At 35.5% G+C, this 13,008-nt stretch overlaps 1 protein-coding gene across 1 annotated transcript in view; it reads right to left on the reverse strand.

Annotated features, from left to right (window-relative positions):
• The window catches only part of MAP4K5 (mitogen-activated protein kinase kinase kinase kinase 5), a 104,110-nt gene that overhangs the window by 56,502 nt on the left and 34,600 nt on the right, over window positions 1-13,008 (reverse strand). The window contains exons 3-5 of the mRNA XM_023624899.2: window positions 5,103-5,193; window positions 4,535-4,599; window positions 1,716-1,771 (exon numbers count right to left, since the gene is read on the reverse strand). Of these exons, the coding sequence (XP_023480667.1) occupies window positions 1,716-1,771; window positions 4,535-4,599; window positions 5,103-5,193 (212 nt within the window). The remainder of the gene's footprint in view (window positions 1-1,715; window positions 1,772-4,534; window positions 4,600-5,102; window positions 5,194-13,008) is intronic.

Consider the following 13,008-nt stretch of genomic DNA (forward strand, 5'->3'; position numbering starts at 1 on the left):
GTATTCAATACAGTATTAACTATAGTCATCATGCTGTACATTAAAATCAGTCAATCTACATCACTGCAACTTTATACTTTTTGGTCAACATCTTCCCATTTCTCCCCCTACCCTCCAGCCCCTGGTAACCATTCTATTCTCTGCCTTGATGAGTTCAACTTTTTCAGATTCTACATATAAGTGAGATCATGCAGTATTTGTTTTTCTGTGCTTGGCTTATTTCACTTAGCATAATGTCCTCCAGGTTCATCCATGTTGTCACAAATTACAAGATATCTTTCCTTTTTTATGGCTGAATAATATTCCATTGTATGTCATATGGGGGTGTGTGTGTGTGTATATGTATCACTTTCTTTATCCATTCATCTGTTGACAGATACCACATGTGGGAGTTTGTTAGCATAATAGAATCTTAAAATTGGAACTAATCTTGGAGGTCATTCCTTCCAAAGCCTCATTTTATACTTGGGGAACTAGAACCATAAACAATTATGGTCATGTACGAGGACCAGAATGCAAACTCAACTTTTTGTTTTATTTTTCACTTCCATTCAGTACTCTGCTCACTACTTAAAGAAGCAACGAACTGTGGAAGTTAAAATATAAAGAAAATTAATCTGTCAACAATTCTCTGCTCTGAGTGTATGATTAGCTTCATATCTTGTGTTGATATAAAAAAGCAGATTTCTAGATTATGTGGACATTAAAGAAATATACATATATTGGAGAAATTTACTTTCATATGTCTAACAATAAGATTTGGCATCATACGTCTTCTAAAGCATATGGAAACCAACTCTTTCTGAAATAACTAGAGCTTTCTCTTAAATCAGGTCAATCTCCCAATTTCTAAAATACGGAAGAATAACATACAGAACACCAATTTCACTTATAAACAAACCAAACAATCTAGGAAATGTAGGGATAGAAGTATCAATTAACAACTACCAGTTGTAAAAAACCAAAATAAAAAAAAATCATTACTATTTAATTCCTCCTCCTAATTTAAATGCCTTAAAGTATATAAACAAATGTGAATTGCTTTTTCTCAATGAGCAGTCTTTCAAGCACTGAAAAAATAAATTAGGAGAAATGCTACATACTGTATACCCCTACTGAAAATTCACAAGCAAATACTTTAACATACTAAAAGCTCTTACCAGTTCTGAAAAAAGAAGGAAGGAAACTTCTGCTTAATACAATGTTTACCAAGCCTATTAAAAGGGATTCTGCTATCAGTGACACATATTAATATCACATAGAACTAGGGTTTCCAGATAACCTTCTGGGTTATTGTTATGCTAATTTATTCTAATTTGGGGAGAAATGGTAAAAGATCTCATGTTTTGTGCAAGAGAGATTCCTTTTACAGCCGTAAAACTCGAAGGGCAAGCTTAGACAACTTGTTGCAACTGAGAGGTCTGCTGATTCACTCATGAAAACCAATTCACACCTATGGCTTTCCTTAGCTTTGTAGCAACTGAGGGTCAAGAGTGACAAAGCAGAACACCAGACAGCACCACCGTGTGTACCAGCATCAACTTAAATGAATTCTTGTGACTCATTCAGGAAATAACAGGCTTACAGGATTACAATATGAGGGGTAACAGAAAAATCCTTTGGTTTACTCCTTTTCTTTTGGACAGATCACCATTTTATAGTTTTCAACTGTGAAACTGGAACTGCCTTTCTATCTACATAAGCAAATGTAGTACCTGTAAAGTTTCTCTGCATACATAGGCTATTTGCAATTCTGATAATGGTCCAGTAACTAGAAAGAAAAAGAAGAGACCACACTGTTATACATTTGAATATAACAGATTAAAAACAGTCTACTTTAAAAATGACACACTATTATAAACCTTCTCATCATGAGCATATATTATTCTTGTAATCAGGAAACAAAAGAAAAAAGTAAAGTTGAGAATTTTAAAATGTATGTTAAAAATGGAAGATTTACTCCATAACAACTTTGGTCAATGGAAATATTAAGCACCCACTATGTGCAAAGCACAGTACTAGGCATCACAGGATATCCTATGGAAAACAAGGGACATGATCCCAGTCCTAAACAGTTCTTCACAAATAAAGCCAGGAAATGAGATAAACACATATAAGTAACTACAGTTATATAGAGAAGTAAAGAACTATAAGAACTATAAAGAGATTGATTATCGAAACCTACTGAAAGGCAACATATACTTTTTAAAGGTCAAGATATTATTTCTTCAGTATAATTCTTTATTATATCTATCAAAACAGGGAAGCTTGATCCAGTACCTTATCTAGGAATTTAAAAAGTAACCAGGTCCCTTCTGACAACCAGATCTCTCTCTATTATGAAATATAAAATCCTTCTGTAAGAACTCAACCAGAGGCTTTGGAAATACGCCTTCCAATACCATGAGAGGATGCCTGAAATCTGGGCTGCTGTTTCCTGACAGTGAACCTGAATCAGGTACTTACAAGCTTTCTTTATGTAAGAGAAATAGTCTACCGGCTATTTTAATCATTGGCTCTCTACATCTACTCAGGAACATAAAATTTCAATTCTTAGTACCTAGTCACTTTATTAACAGTTTATTCAAGTGTAGACTCTCTTGATTACTATGCTATGTAGTATGCTATTTAGAGGGATGGATTTATCCATATTCTTGAGTTCTTACTCTGTAAAAGTGTGAAGGAATAAGAATTATAATTATTCTATAAAAACTCTTTATATCAATGATCATAATTCTTCATAAAATCATAGAAAAGAATTTTAAATAGAATGGCATAGAGCTGTTTTCTGCCAATAATTCCTTAAAATCAAGAACAGGGTAAAATAAAAGAGAACAGTCATTCTAGTATTGTATAATATGTAAGAGAATGAAAGACTACTATATAAAGGAATAAAACACTTTTCTCTTAAAAGAATGGGATTTGTTCTTGTTTTAAAAAAACTCTTTGTAATATCTTGTATATTTGCATTATTTTTGTAGTGTTAAATATTATTTTAAATAAAAGCAGACAGTGACCAGTCTGCTTTAGACATCAGTCATGACTTCTTTTTGTCATGAGTTATTTGCTGTGACAAAATTAGATAATTATTATATTTATTAGTTTATAATTAATATATCAATACATTTTCATTATAATTCAAAATTTTACTTCTAAGTCCCACTTCTTTTCTCCTAGAAGTAATGACTTCTCAATTTTGTATGTATCCTTTCACTTTGTTATGCATTCAAATTCATATGAATACTTTTAAAAGCCTAATTTTAAAAAGTCTAAGTGTGATCAATTATGCTCTAAGTATTTTTTCATGATTCACTTTTCACTTTTTTTTTTTTTTTAAAGATTTTATTTTTTCCCTTTTTCTCCCCAAAGCCCCCCGGTACATAGTTGTATATTCTTCATTGTGGGTCCTTCTAGTTGTGGCCTGCGGGACACCGCCTCAGCGTGGTTTGATGAGCAGTGCCATGTCCGCGCCCAGGATTCAAACCAACGAAACACTGGGCTGCCTGCAGCGGAGCGCGCAAACTTAACCACTCGGCCACGGGGCCAGCCCCTCACTTTTCAATTTAAAAGGAAGCCTTGGGGAAATATACCCAGATCAATATGAATGGAGCCACTCCATCTTTCTGAGTGCTGTACAAGACTAATATTATAGGTGTGGTGTAGTTGATTGATTGATTGACATTTTAAAAATTTGACCTCTACAAGCTACAAATACTATTTAAACTGGAATAGCACTTGTTTTTACATCTACTATGGTTGCATTTGTAAACTGCATGACAAATTTGATAAAGCTTTCAATGAAAAGATTTCAGCATAGAAATGTTTAAAAATACTTCCCACAATTCTTAATTACACAATGCACAGTTGCAATGGGAGTTTCACTATCCCATCTCCAATTAAATAAAGAAAATTATTTTATAAGGACCTATGCTTAGTCTCATAAATTTTAGAAATTCAGGAAATTGTCAACAACAAAACAAATTGGAAGCTAAACTGCAGAGCCAAAATGAAGACTATTCCTAAGTAGTATTATGAGGCAAAATCTAATTCAACTCAGACAACTGCCCAAATTAACAGAATGCTAAATAAAATGCTCCAAATGTTTCAAAATTACACATTTTTAACACAAAAATATTACAGCAACAACTAAACTGCTTTCCTAGTTAGGTTATTATTAAGATAGATATATGATTTCCTTTACGTGAGAGTTACCCTTTGCATTTCAATTTTTATCTACAAGGAAGTTTAGACATTTCATTTGTAGATAAAATACTTTCCTAGAGACTACATCTAAAAAGTAAAATTTTGATTGTACAAAAACTCTTGGATCTTCTCAGTTCAGGCTGTAGCAAATTTAGCTGAATAACTAACAAAAAAGAAAATTTAGATTTCTTTTACACAGTACTCCAGGAGCAGAACAGAAGAATGTAAAACAGTATATCTACCTGTTAATAGCCCTGGTTAACTAGAAATGTCAAACAACAATCATTAAAGTCAAAGTCAATTTTAAAATATAAAATCAAATTAACGGTACCATGATAAATATCTTGAAGTGATCCGCCACCACAGTATTCCATACAAATCCACAGCTTTTCCCGACTAATATAAAAGAGAAAGAAGAGTATATTAGCCAGTAATCTGCAATCTGAAACACCCTGAGGCTTTCACTCCTGGCAGGCGCACCAGGGGCACCGAGGCTCAGGACTCAGGACTGGGGCGGGGCGGGGGTGGGGGGGTGGGGGGGACACGGATGACGTGATGCCTCCCGGCACACCAAGGCTCAAGCAGGTGACGGAAAGCATGTGAACTTCAGCTCTGTTCCCACCCTCAGTGGTTTAGGGTATGATCAGTTTTATAAGCTTAACTACTTCCTGGTGGTCATTCCCAAATTTCATTAAGGTGGCCAGATAAGGTATAACTGAATAAATGGAGGCGTCATTATTAATACAACAGGGGAGACAATAAGAAAACCTGAGAAATCTTAGAACTTTAGACAACATAATTTTTAAAATTTATACACACAACAGCACTTCATGAAAGAGATGGAGAGTGTCGCAAAAAAAACATAAATTAGAAAGAGAGAGCAGATGCTTTTTTTTTACCTGAGATAGCTCCCAAAGTAGGCAACAATGTTGCAATGTTTACATTCTTTAACCATAAATATTTCTTGTTGAATCAAAGAAAAATCATCTCCTGAAAAACAAAATGATAATAATTTGGTCATCATGTTACATTTTGAGTCTCTAAATATGAGAAGGAAGGAAAACTTTACAATAAATATTACACAGAGAAGAGGAATTAGACATTCTTAATACTTCAATGGAAATATAAACTGGTATATTCTTTCTAAAAAGCCAGAAGCCTTAAAAATGTAAAAAATCTTTGAACTCATAATTTCAGTTCAAAAATGATTTTCTTAAGGAGATGCTCACAGAGACAGATGCTCTCTATAGTGTGAATTAATAATGAAAGAATGGTTAAATAACTTACAGTACAGTTACACATATTACAATATAGTTAAACGTGTTTTGATATGAAAATATGTTCATGGTATATTAAGTGAAAGGGGATATTTTATTTATATTATATAACTACACATGTATATAGAAAAAAAGTCTCAAAAAACGTACAATGTTTACATCTGGGTGGAAAAATTAAAAGTAATTTTGATTTCTTCTTTTTGAGTTGTTTAACTAGAAAAAGTTAGATTACAATGAAATACTGGTTATTGTGAGGATACTGCCTAGAATGGTATCATCACCATCAAACTTGATGTAGCACAGGAACAGTCTGTCTTTCAGTAAAGGCGTTTATGAGGTAGGAAACGGCAGCACGTGTCCTGGGTAAAGCAGCACACTGCAGAAGCTAAGAGCTCGGCTCTGGAGGAGACACACCTGCATTCACATCCTGACTCAGCCGTGCACTGGCAAGGTAACCTCGGACAACTTAAGCCCTCTGAGCCACAGCTCCATCACTTAAGTAGCATCTGGATTCATTCCACCCATTCAGCTTCCTTACCGACCACTTGCCTAAACCTCCCCTGCATTTCAGTTACACGAAGTTGCCGGCCATTCTCGGAGCAGACTCGCAAGCTCCCTGTTTCTGTTTGTGTGAGTCCCTCAGTTGGGAACGTTGTGAGAAAGAGGAAATGTATGCGGTGTATTCAGTACACTGTTTGACACAAAATAAATGCAATAGCAATAGTGCTACATGCTGGAGATGACAAAGATATAAACAAAAGCTGTCGTTGTAAGGACACCATTGTAAGACATTTTTCATGAGATGCTGTTTTGTAACGGTCTTCTGTGAAGCAACTTCAGGTTTGAAAGCACTGGTGTCCAGACAGGCTCTGGCTCTAACTTAAAGTCACCTTAGAAAAACAAACAAGGTCAAGAAGGAAAAACTCAGATATTGGGCCTTAGATAAATAAACAAATAAAATCCTCATACAAATCAGAGATATTCTCCCTTTCGTATTTCCAACTTTCAATTCAGAGACAAAACAAACCTTAAAATATTTGTGCCATGCTATAAAACATCTTTTAAATGATAAATCATTACTGATGTGGTTTACACATATATTTAGTTTAGCTATTATACATCATTTTATTTATAATCATAAAGGCACTCTTTTCAATAGTCCCTTCTGGTAACCATTAACTGATGATTCAGTTAAAGGATTTAGTGTTAAGAATTCTAAAGAATTAGATAAGCCAAATAAGGGGATAATCTTCTAACAATAAAAATCTGAATAAAAATCTTTAAAGAAAATTTAGCTTTTATTTGTAAACTGTGAAAACGTGTATTACGTACATGGTTACATATACCTTAAACATAAGTGCACAACAGCAATATTTCACAATGAAAAATTTATTTCAGCATGCACCAGAGCTTCTACAGAGTGAGAAAAAAATTATTTCTTAATGTCTGCCAGTGGAAGGGGATCAAAGGAGATAATCCAAAATAGATGATGACCTCATGTTCTCATTATCAATTTAGGCAGAAGTAGGGAGTAACTCCTGAAGGTTACAGTAAAAGCCCGCCCACCCAGGTATAGAGGTTTCTTTGTCCCTTCACAGGCAGCAGCATACGGTTTCTCCTTTGATGCACTCCTCCACAGAGCCTTTGTCATTACAGCATTAAAACTGATTCTTTAGACAGCTAATTTCCAACAAGCTGGCTAGATTCTAGCCCATTTTCATTTTGTCAAGAAGTCCTGCATTACAAAGGAAAGAAGAGTAAAGAATCGCCTTTGTTAATATATGCTACTGGATCCAATATACTCTTAAGGGTTTCTTGCAATCAAATAAGCCCTAAAAAAATAGTACTTGATTAATAGTTAAATGATTAACAACAACATGTGCCTCAGATTTTAACAAAAAAGGAAAAAAAAGAAGGATATTAGGTATTAAAAATCTGGCTGTGGCAAAACGAAAGGCAGCCGTAACATTCATCACACCTCTCCTTCAAATAATACGGTAGCGGATCATATATTTAATACTGAAATTATTAAACCAACCTCTGTAATTACATGGACAGGCTCAAAGAATGAGTGAGCCACAGTACGGAAGAGTCGTAGAGTTGCCTCTAACAACACTGGGCAGTTTGCAGCAGGAAAAGGACAATGCTCATTTCTAGAATGCCTGCCCCAAGGCACTCAGGGAAACAGTATCATTAAGAAGCCCTAAATCAAAATCAAAAGACAATCTCTGGGGGCTGGCCCCATGGCCGAGTGGTTAAGTTTGTGAGCTCCGCTGCAGGTGGGCCAAGGTTTCGTCAGTTCGAATCCTGGGCGCAGACATGGCACTGTCCATCAAACCACGCTGAGGCGGCATCCCACAGGCCACAACTAGAAGGACCCACAATGAAGAATATACAGCTATGTACCGGGGCGCTTTGGGGAGAAAATGGAAAATAATAAAACCTTAAAAAAAAAAAAAAAAGACAATCTCTGCAGTTGCTGAAACGCAACCCCAGCTGACTTTACAACTGCAACAGGTAAAAAATAGGATCCTGACAACTGGAATGGGAAGACTTGGGAGGAGGTCTGCTAACTCCCAGGCCCCTGGTAAAATACTTAGTACCGTGTCCCTCTTTCCAGCAAAAGAGGAACAATTAGCTTTGTTATTTCACTCCTTAATGAAGGTATGGGCTATAATTTAAGTTGCCAATAGAGCATGGACTAAAAAATACACAAAATCAGAGTAAGGTAGAGATTAAATCCAGAAAGAACTGCTGGTTTCCAGGGAGTATAGTCAAAAGCTAGAGTAGACTTTCTGGAAATCAATTTTATGGATGTCAGACTAAAGAAGAACCAAACATAACAGACAGCTGAAACCAATGTTACACTCCTCACCTCTGAACTCTGCTATAATTTTTTGGACAGAATCCTCTGAACTGCACCAACTAATTTCTAGTACTACTCCTCTAGATCTGACATTTCTAAGCATACCAGAAAAATGCTAAAAAATTATCCTGAGATAAAGAATAATCTTGGAATTTCAAAATCAACTTTCAAAAACATATCCCAGGGGTCAGCCCCGTGGCCGAGTAGTTAAGTTTATGCGCTCCGCTTTGGCGGCCCAGGGTTTCGCTGGTTTGGATCCTGAGCACGGACATGGCACTGCTCGTCAGGCCATGTTGAGGCAGCATCCCACATGCCACAACTACAGGGACCCACAACTAAGAATATACAACTATGTACTGGGGGGATTTGGGGAGAAAAAAGCAGGGGAAAAACAAAGAAGATTGGCAACAGTTGTTAGCTCAGGTGCCAATCTTTAAAAAAAAACAAAACATATCACAAATAATCTCTCTCTCATACACACCTTCAAAAGCAGGCTAAAAAAAGAGGAACAGGCACTTCACAGTAAAGGAAATACAAATGTCAATAAACTTATAAAGGATGCTTGTCCTCAAATTAAAAAAATGCAAACCAAAGCTATTTTTCATTCAATCAGATTGACAAAAACCTCAAAGTTTGATAATATCCAGTTTGGAGACTACTGAGAAACACATTTTCAAATCCTGCTAGTGGAAATAGAAAGCTCATTATCCTTTGTGGAAGCCACTGGGCACGTCAATCAAACTTCAGAACACATATACCTGACAATACATACAAAGATGTTCACTGCAGCACTGACTCCAATAGCAAAAATGTGGACATAACCTAAATGTACATCAATTCGGGATTAGTTCACCAAAGTATGGTACAGCAATACAACGGAATACTCTGCAACTATTAACAAGAACAAATTATAGCAGTACATGCTGGCATAAAAAGACACTCAAATGTTTGTTAAGTGAGGGGACAAAAAAAGAAGTCTATGGAGTAATATATAGAAAACGTCTGGAAAAAAACACAGAAAAACAGTTGTGGTTACTACTGTGAGTAGAATAAGGACATGTGGTCAGGAGAACTGATTTTCCACTTTGAATCATTATGTGTTGGTGTAATTTTTTTTTTAACACTATGAACACTAACAAAACAGAGCAATCTAGTCTGATCATCTTTTTCTCTCCGCTAGGGCATTTAAATGCTCTACCTTCTAGTAATTATGGGAATATCTGGATACCTGATGACCTTGCATTTTCTGATTTCTGTTGGTTTCACCTTCTCTGTGCTGCTATTTTGTCCTTCCCTACTTTCTGCTGGATTGAGTTTCTGCTTTTTTGTTTGTTTTGTTTTTTTCCCTCCACTACCCGTTTGGAAATGACAGTCTCCATTTCTATTCTTTAGAAGTTACCCTAGAAATTTTAATGTGTGTACTTCCCTTGGTAAAGGTTACACATAACTCCTATCTCTGTCCTCCTCTCAAACAATACAACCCTAGAATGCTTTAACTCTTACCTCTTCCCAAGTCACATGCTGTGGTTGGTCAGAATTTTGGCTCTTTTCTAGAACCTCATAAAACATCATCTTATTATTTTTTATAGGTACATTTTCTTTTTTAAAGATTTACTCATATTTGCCACCTTCTTTTCTCTTCCTTCTGTTTTGCATCTCAGACTTACTATCTGAGATCACATTCCTTCTGATTGATGTTTATGTTTTACAACTTTCTTTAGTGATAGTCTATTGGTGCCAAATACTATTAGTTTCTGTCTGAAATGTCTTTATTGTGCCTTCATCTTTTTTAAAAAGATATTTCCATTGGGTGTACCAGTGTAGGTTGATAGTCCATTTCTTTCAGCTCTTTGAAGATCTCCACTGTCTTCCTCCTTCATTGTTTCGACAAGTCACTGATGGTCTTAAAAGTCCTTTCTTTGTGGTTAACGCCTTCCCTCTCTAGTTGGTTTGAATATCTTTTTGTCTTTAGTATTCTGCAGTTTCACTATGATATAAGTACATATGCATTTCTTTTATTTATTCTGGTTAGAATTCTCAAATATTTGGTGTTTTCTATCAGTTCTGGAAAAATTTCCAACACGAATGCTTCGCATATTGCCTTTGCCCAGTTGTATCCCTACTCTGATCAGATCTAGGTTAGATCTTTTCACTCCATCTTCTGTGTATTTTATATTGTATCACATTTATCATCTCTTTGCTTCTCTGTGCTGTATTTTGCATAGTTTCTTCATTTCCTCTTCAGCTATGTCTAACTTGTTACAACTATTGAATGTTAAATCTATAATTATTTTTCATTTCCAGAAGATCAGTTTAGTTATTTTTCAAATCTGCTAGTCCTTCTTTTAACACTTTATTAGTTTTTACTCATATTTTCAAAGCATTCTTTTATTTATCTAATCATATCAAACATAGAGCATATAATTTAAAAATCTCATGTCTTCATGGGTCTGTTCCGCTGCTGTTTCTGCTGGCTTTTGCTCATGGCACCTTAATTCCTCTGTCTTCTGGATTTTTGACCCTGAGCTCTTATTTCTTGGAACTTTATCTGTGGGAACTCTTTGAAGCTTGAGTTAAAGGTGAAAGACTACATTTGCTTCTGCTTGGTGGCTGGGTGTACTACCCTAGGATACATCTGCAACTAAAAAACCAAGGTTTTAAAAGCTACACACATAGTGTGACTCCAATTCAAGACAAGCAATATTTTTTATAGTCCCTGGTTGGGGGATGGGCAAGTCTTTTCTGGTTCACTAGACAAAAAGCCCTGGGGTCCCAGGTTCTACAGGGTGTGACTCTTCACGTAGCACCGGTCTTAAACTTTGTCTCCTATCCCTTATGTCCCATGTGAAGGATGTAAAACGCAAATCGCAGTTTTATGTAGTTCAAAACAGTTTTCTCAGGATTTAAGCCAGCCTTAATGTCCCGCCTATTTCTCTAGGTTTTAGCATTTGATTATTCCTTACTTTCTTACAGATTATTCTTTACTTTCTTACAAGATATTCAATCTCTTTGCGTCTCAGTTTCCTCATCTACAAATGAGGAAATAATAAAATTGCAGAGAATTATTTTGAGAATTAAGTTAATATTTCTAAGATACACATTAAGTAACACTTGTTTGTTATTATGATGATTTCTACTGCATTGGTGTATTTTAGAAGTTTAGAAATTTTAACCTGTCATTTTTTGTGTTTTTTAGTAAGCGTAAGGTTAGGTAAGGTAATTGGCTATGAAACAATTAAAAAGGGAAATCTAATCAATTATTTTAATCTATAGTTTTTAATGCGTCAATTCTGAAAATAGAGAATTAAGTAAAGCAGTATGTTGTTGCTTATTTTACAAGTAATATGAAAAACTCCTTAGGACAGCTAAAAAGTAATTTCTTATTAGTATTATCAACTATTACATAAGATTAAAGACCGTGTATTAGACTTGCTAGTTTTATCCCATTAAAATTCTAAATTCGATGATGTAAAGCACTGTTTCCCATTCTTAAACAATCATAAAATCACCTATTAATAAGAGATTCCTAGGCTCACTCTATACTTTCTGGATCAGAATCTTCAAGGGATTCTTATAATCAGGCAAGTTTCAGAAACACTGTTTTAAGCAATTTTGTTAGATGAGTACTTCCTGAGTTATAAGTTACTGATTTGTAAACAGTTTGTAACAACAGCTATTTATATTGACACAACCCTTCCATTCCAATATTATGCACCCTCATTTTTTGGGAAATAACGACTCTGTCAGACAACTTTAACATTTGGCTACTTGTATACATAATTATTTGATCAAAAAAAATTTCTTCTGCACTATTTCCCTTTACCCCCTAGGGTGGTGGGGGGAAAGAGGAAGATGGACACGCACATATATCATTTCTGTCTTACCCCCTGACAGTTGATTCCATATCAGGCAATCTTTCTTTCTCACAAATACATCTATTTTCCTTAATCTTCTTCCTCATTTCTCTCTGTCTTCTAATTCCTGGTCATCTACTCCAGGAAGATCTCATTCTTTACTCCGTTTTATGCAAGAGGCAAAGAACAACCCTAAATATGAGTAGCAAATTTAAGAACCACTATGGCTACATCTATTCAAGAAAAGGAAGGTCTAAGTCCTGAAGTTACATTGGGACCAACAAACATACACAGAATAGAACCTGCAACAACTAAAGCCTTTGCAAGTACCTAGAAATCCTCTTCAAAATGTCCTTAAGATCTGATTTTCTAACACTTGTGGAGGATCTCTGCGTCTAAGTTCACGAGAGATATTCGTGTGTGGTTTTCTTTTTTTTGTTCTGTCTTTGGTTTTGGTATGAGGGTACTACTAGCATTATAAAATGAGGCAGGCATGTGACATATTTACTGGGTGCTGACTCTGCGCTAGACTTTGCGAACATCTCAGTGAAAATTTAAAAAAACAGACAAAACACTTGCCCTCTGGGTGATTGTCAGAAAGTAAAATGAATAAATATATATATCAAGTAGTGCAAAGGGCTGAGAAGAAAAGTTAATAGGGCTCGGGAATGGAGTGTGGTGGATGGAGTGAAGCACTGTTTTACATAGAATGAGGGTCAGTAAGGCCTTTCTGATAAGGTGATAGATGAAGAAAGAGATGGATGTAGTGAGGGCACAGGTCCAACGGATATCCAAGAGAATTCCAGGC

This window comes from Equus caballus, chromosome 1 (genome assembly GCF_041296265.1).
Source record: "Equus caballus isolate H_3958 breed thoroughbred chromosome 1, TB-T2T, whole genome shotgun sequence".
NCBI lineage: Eukaryota > Metazoa > Chordata > Mammalia > Perissodactyla > Equidae > Equus > Equus caballus.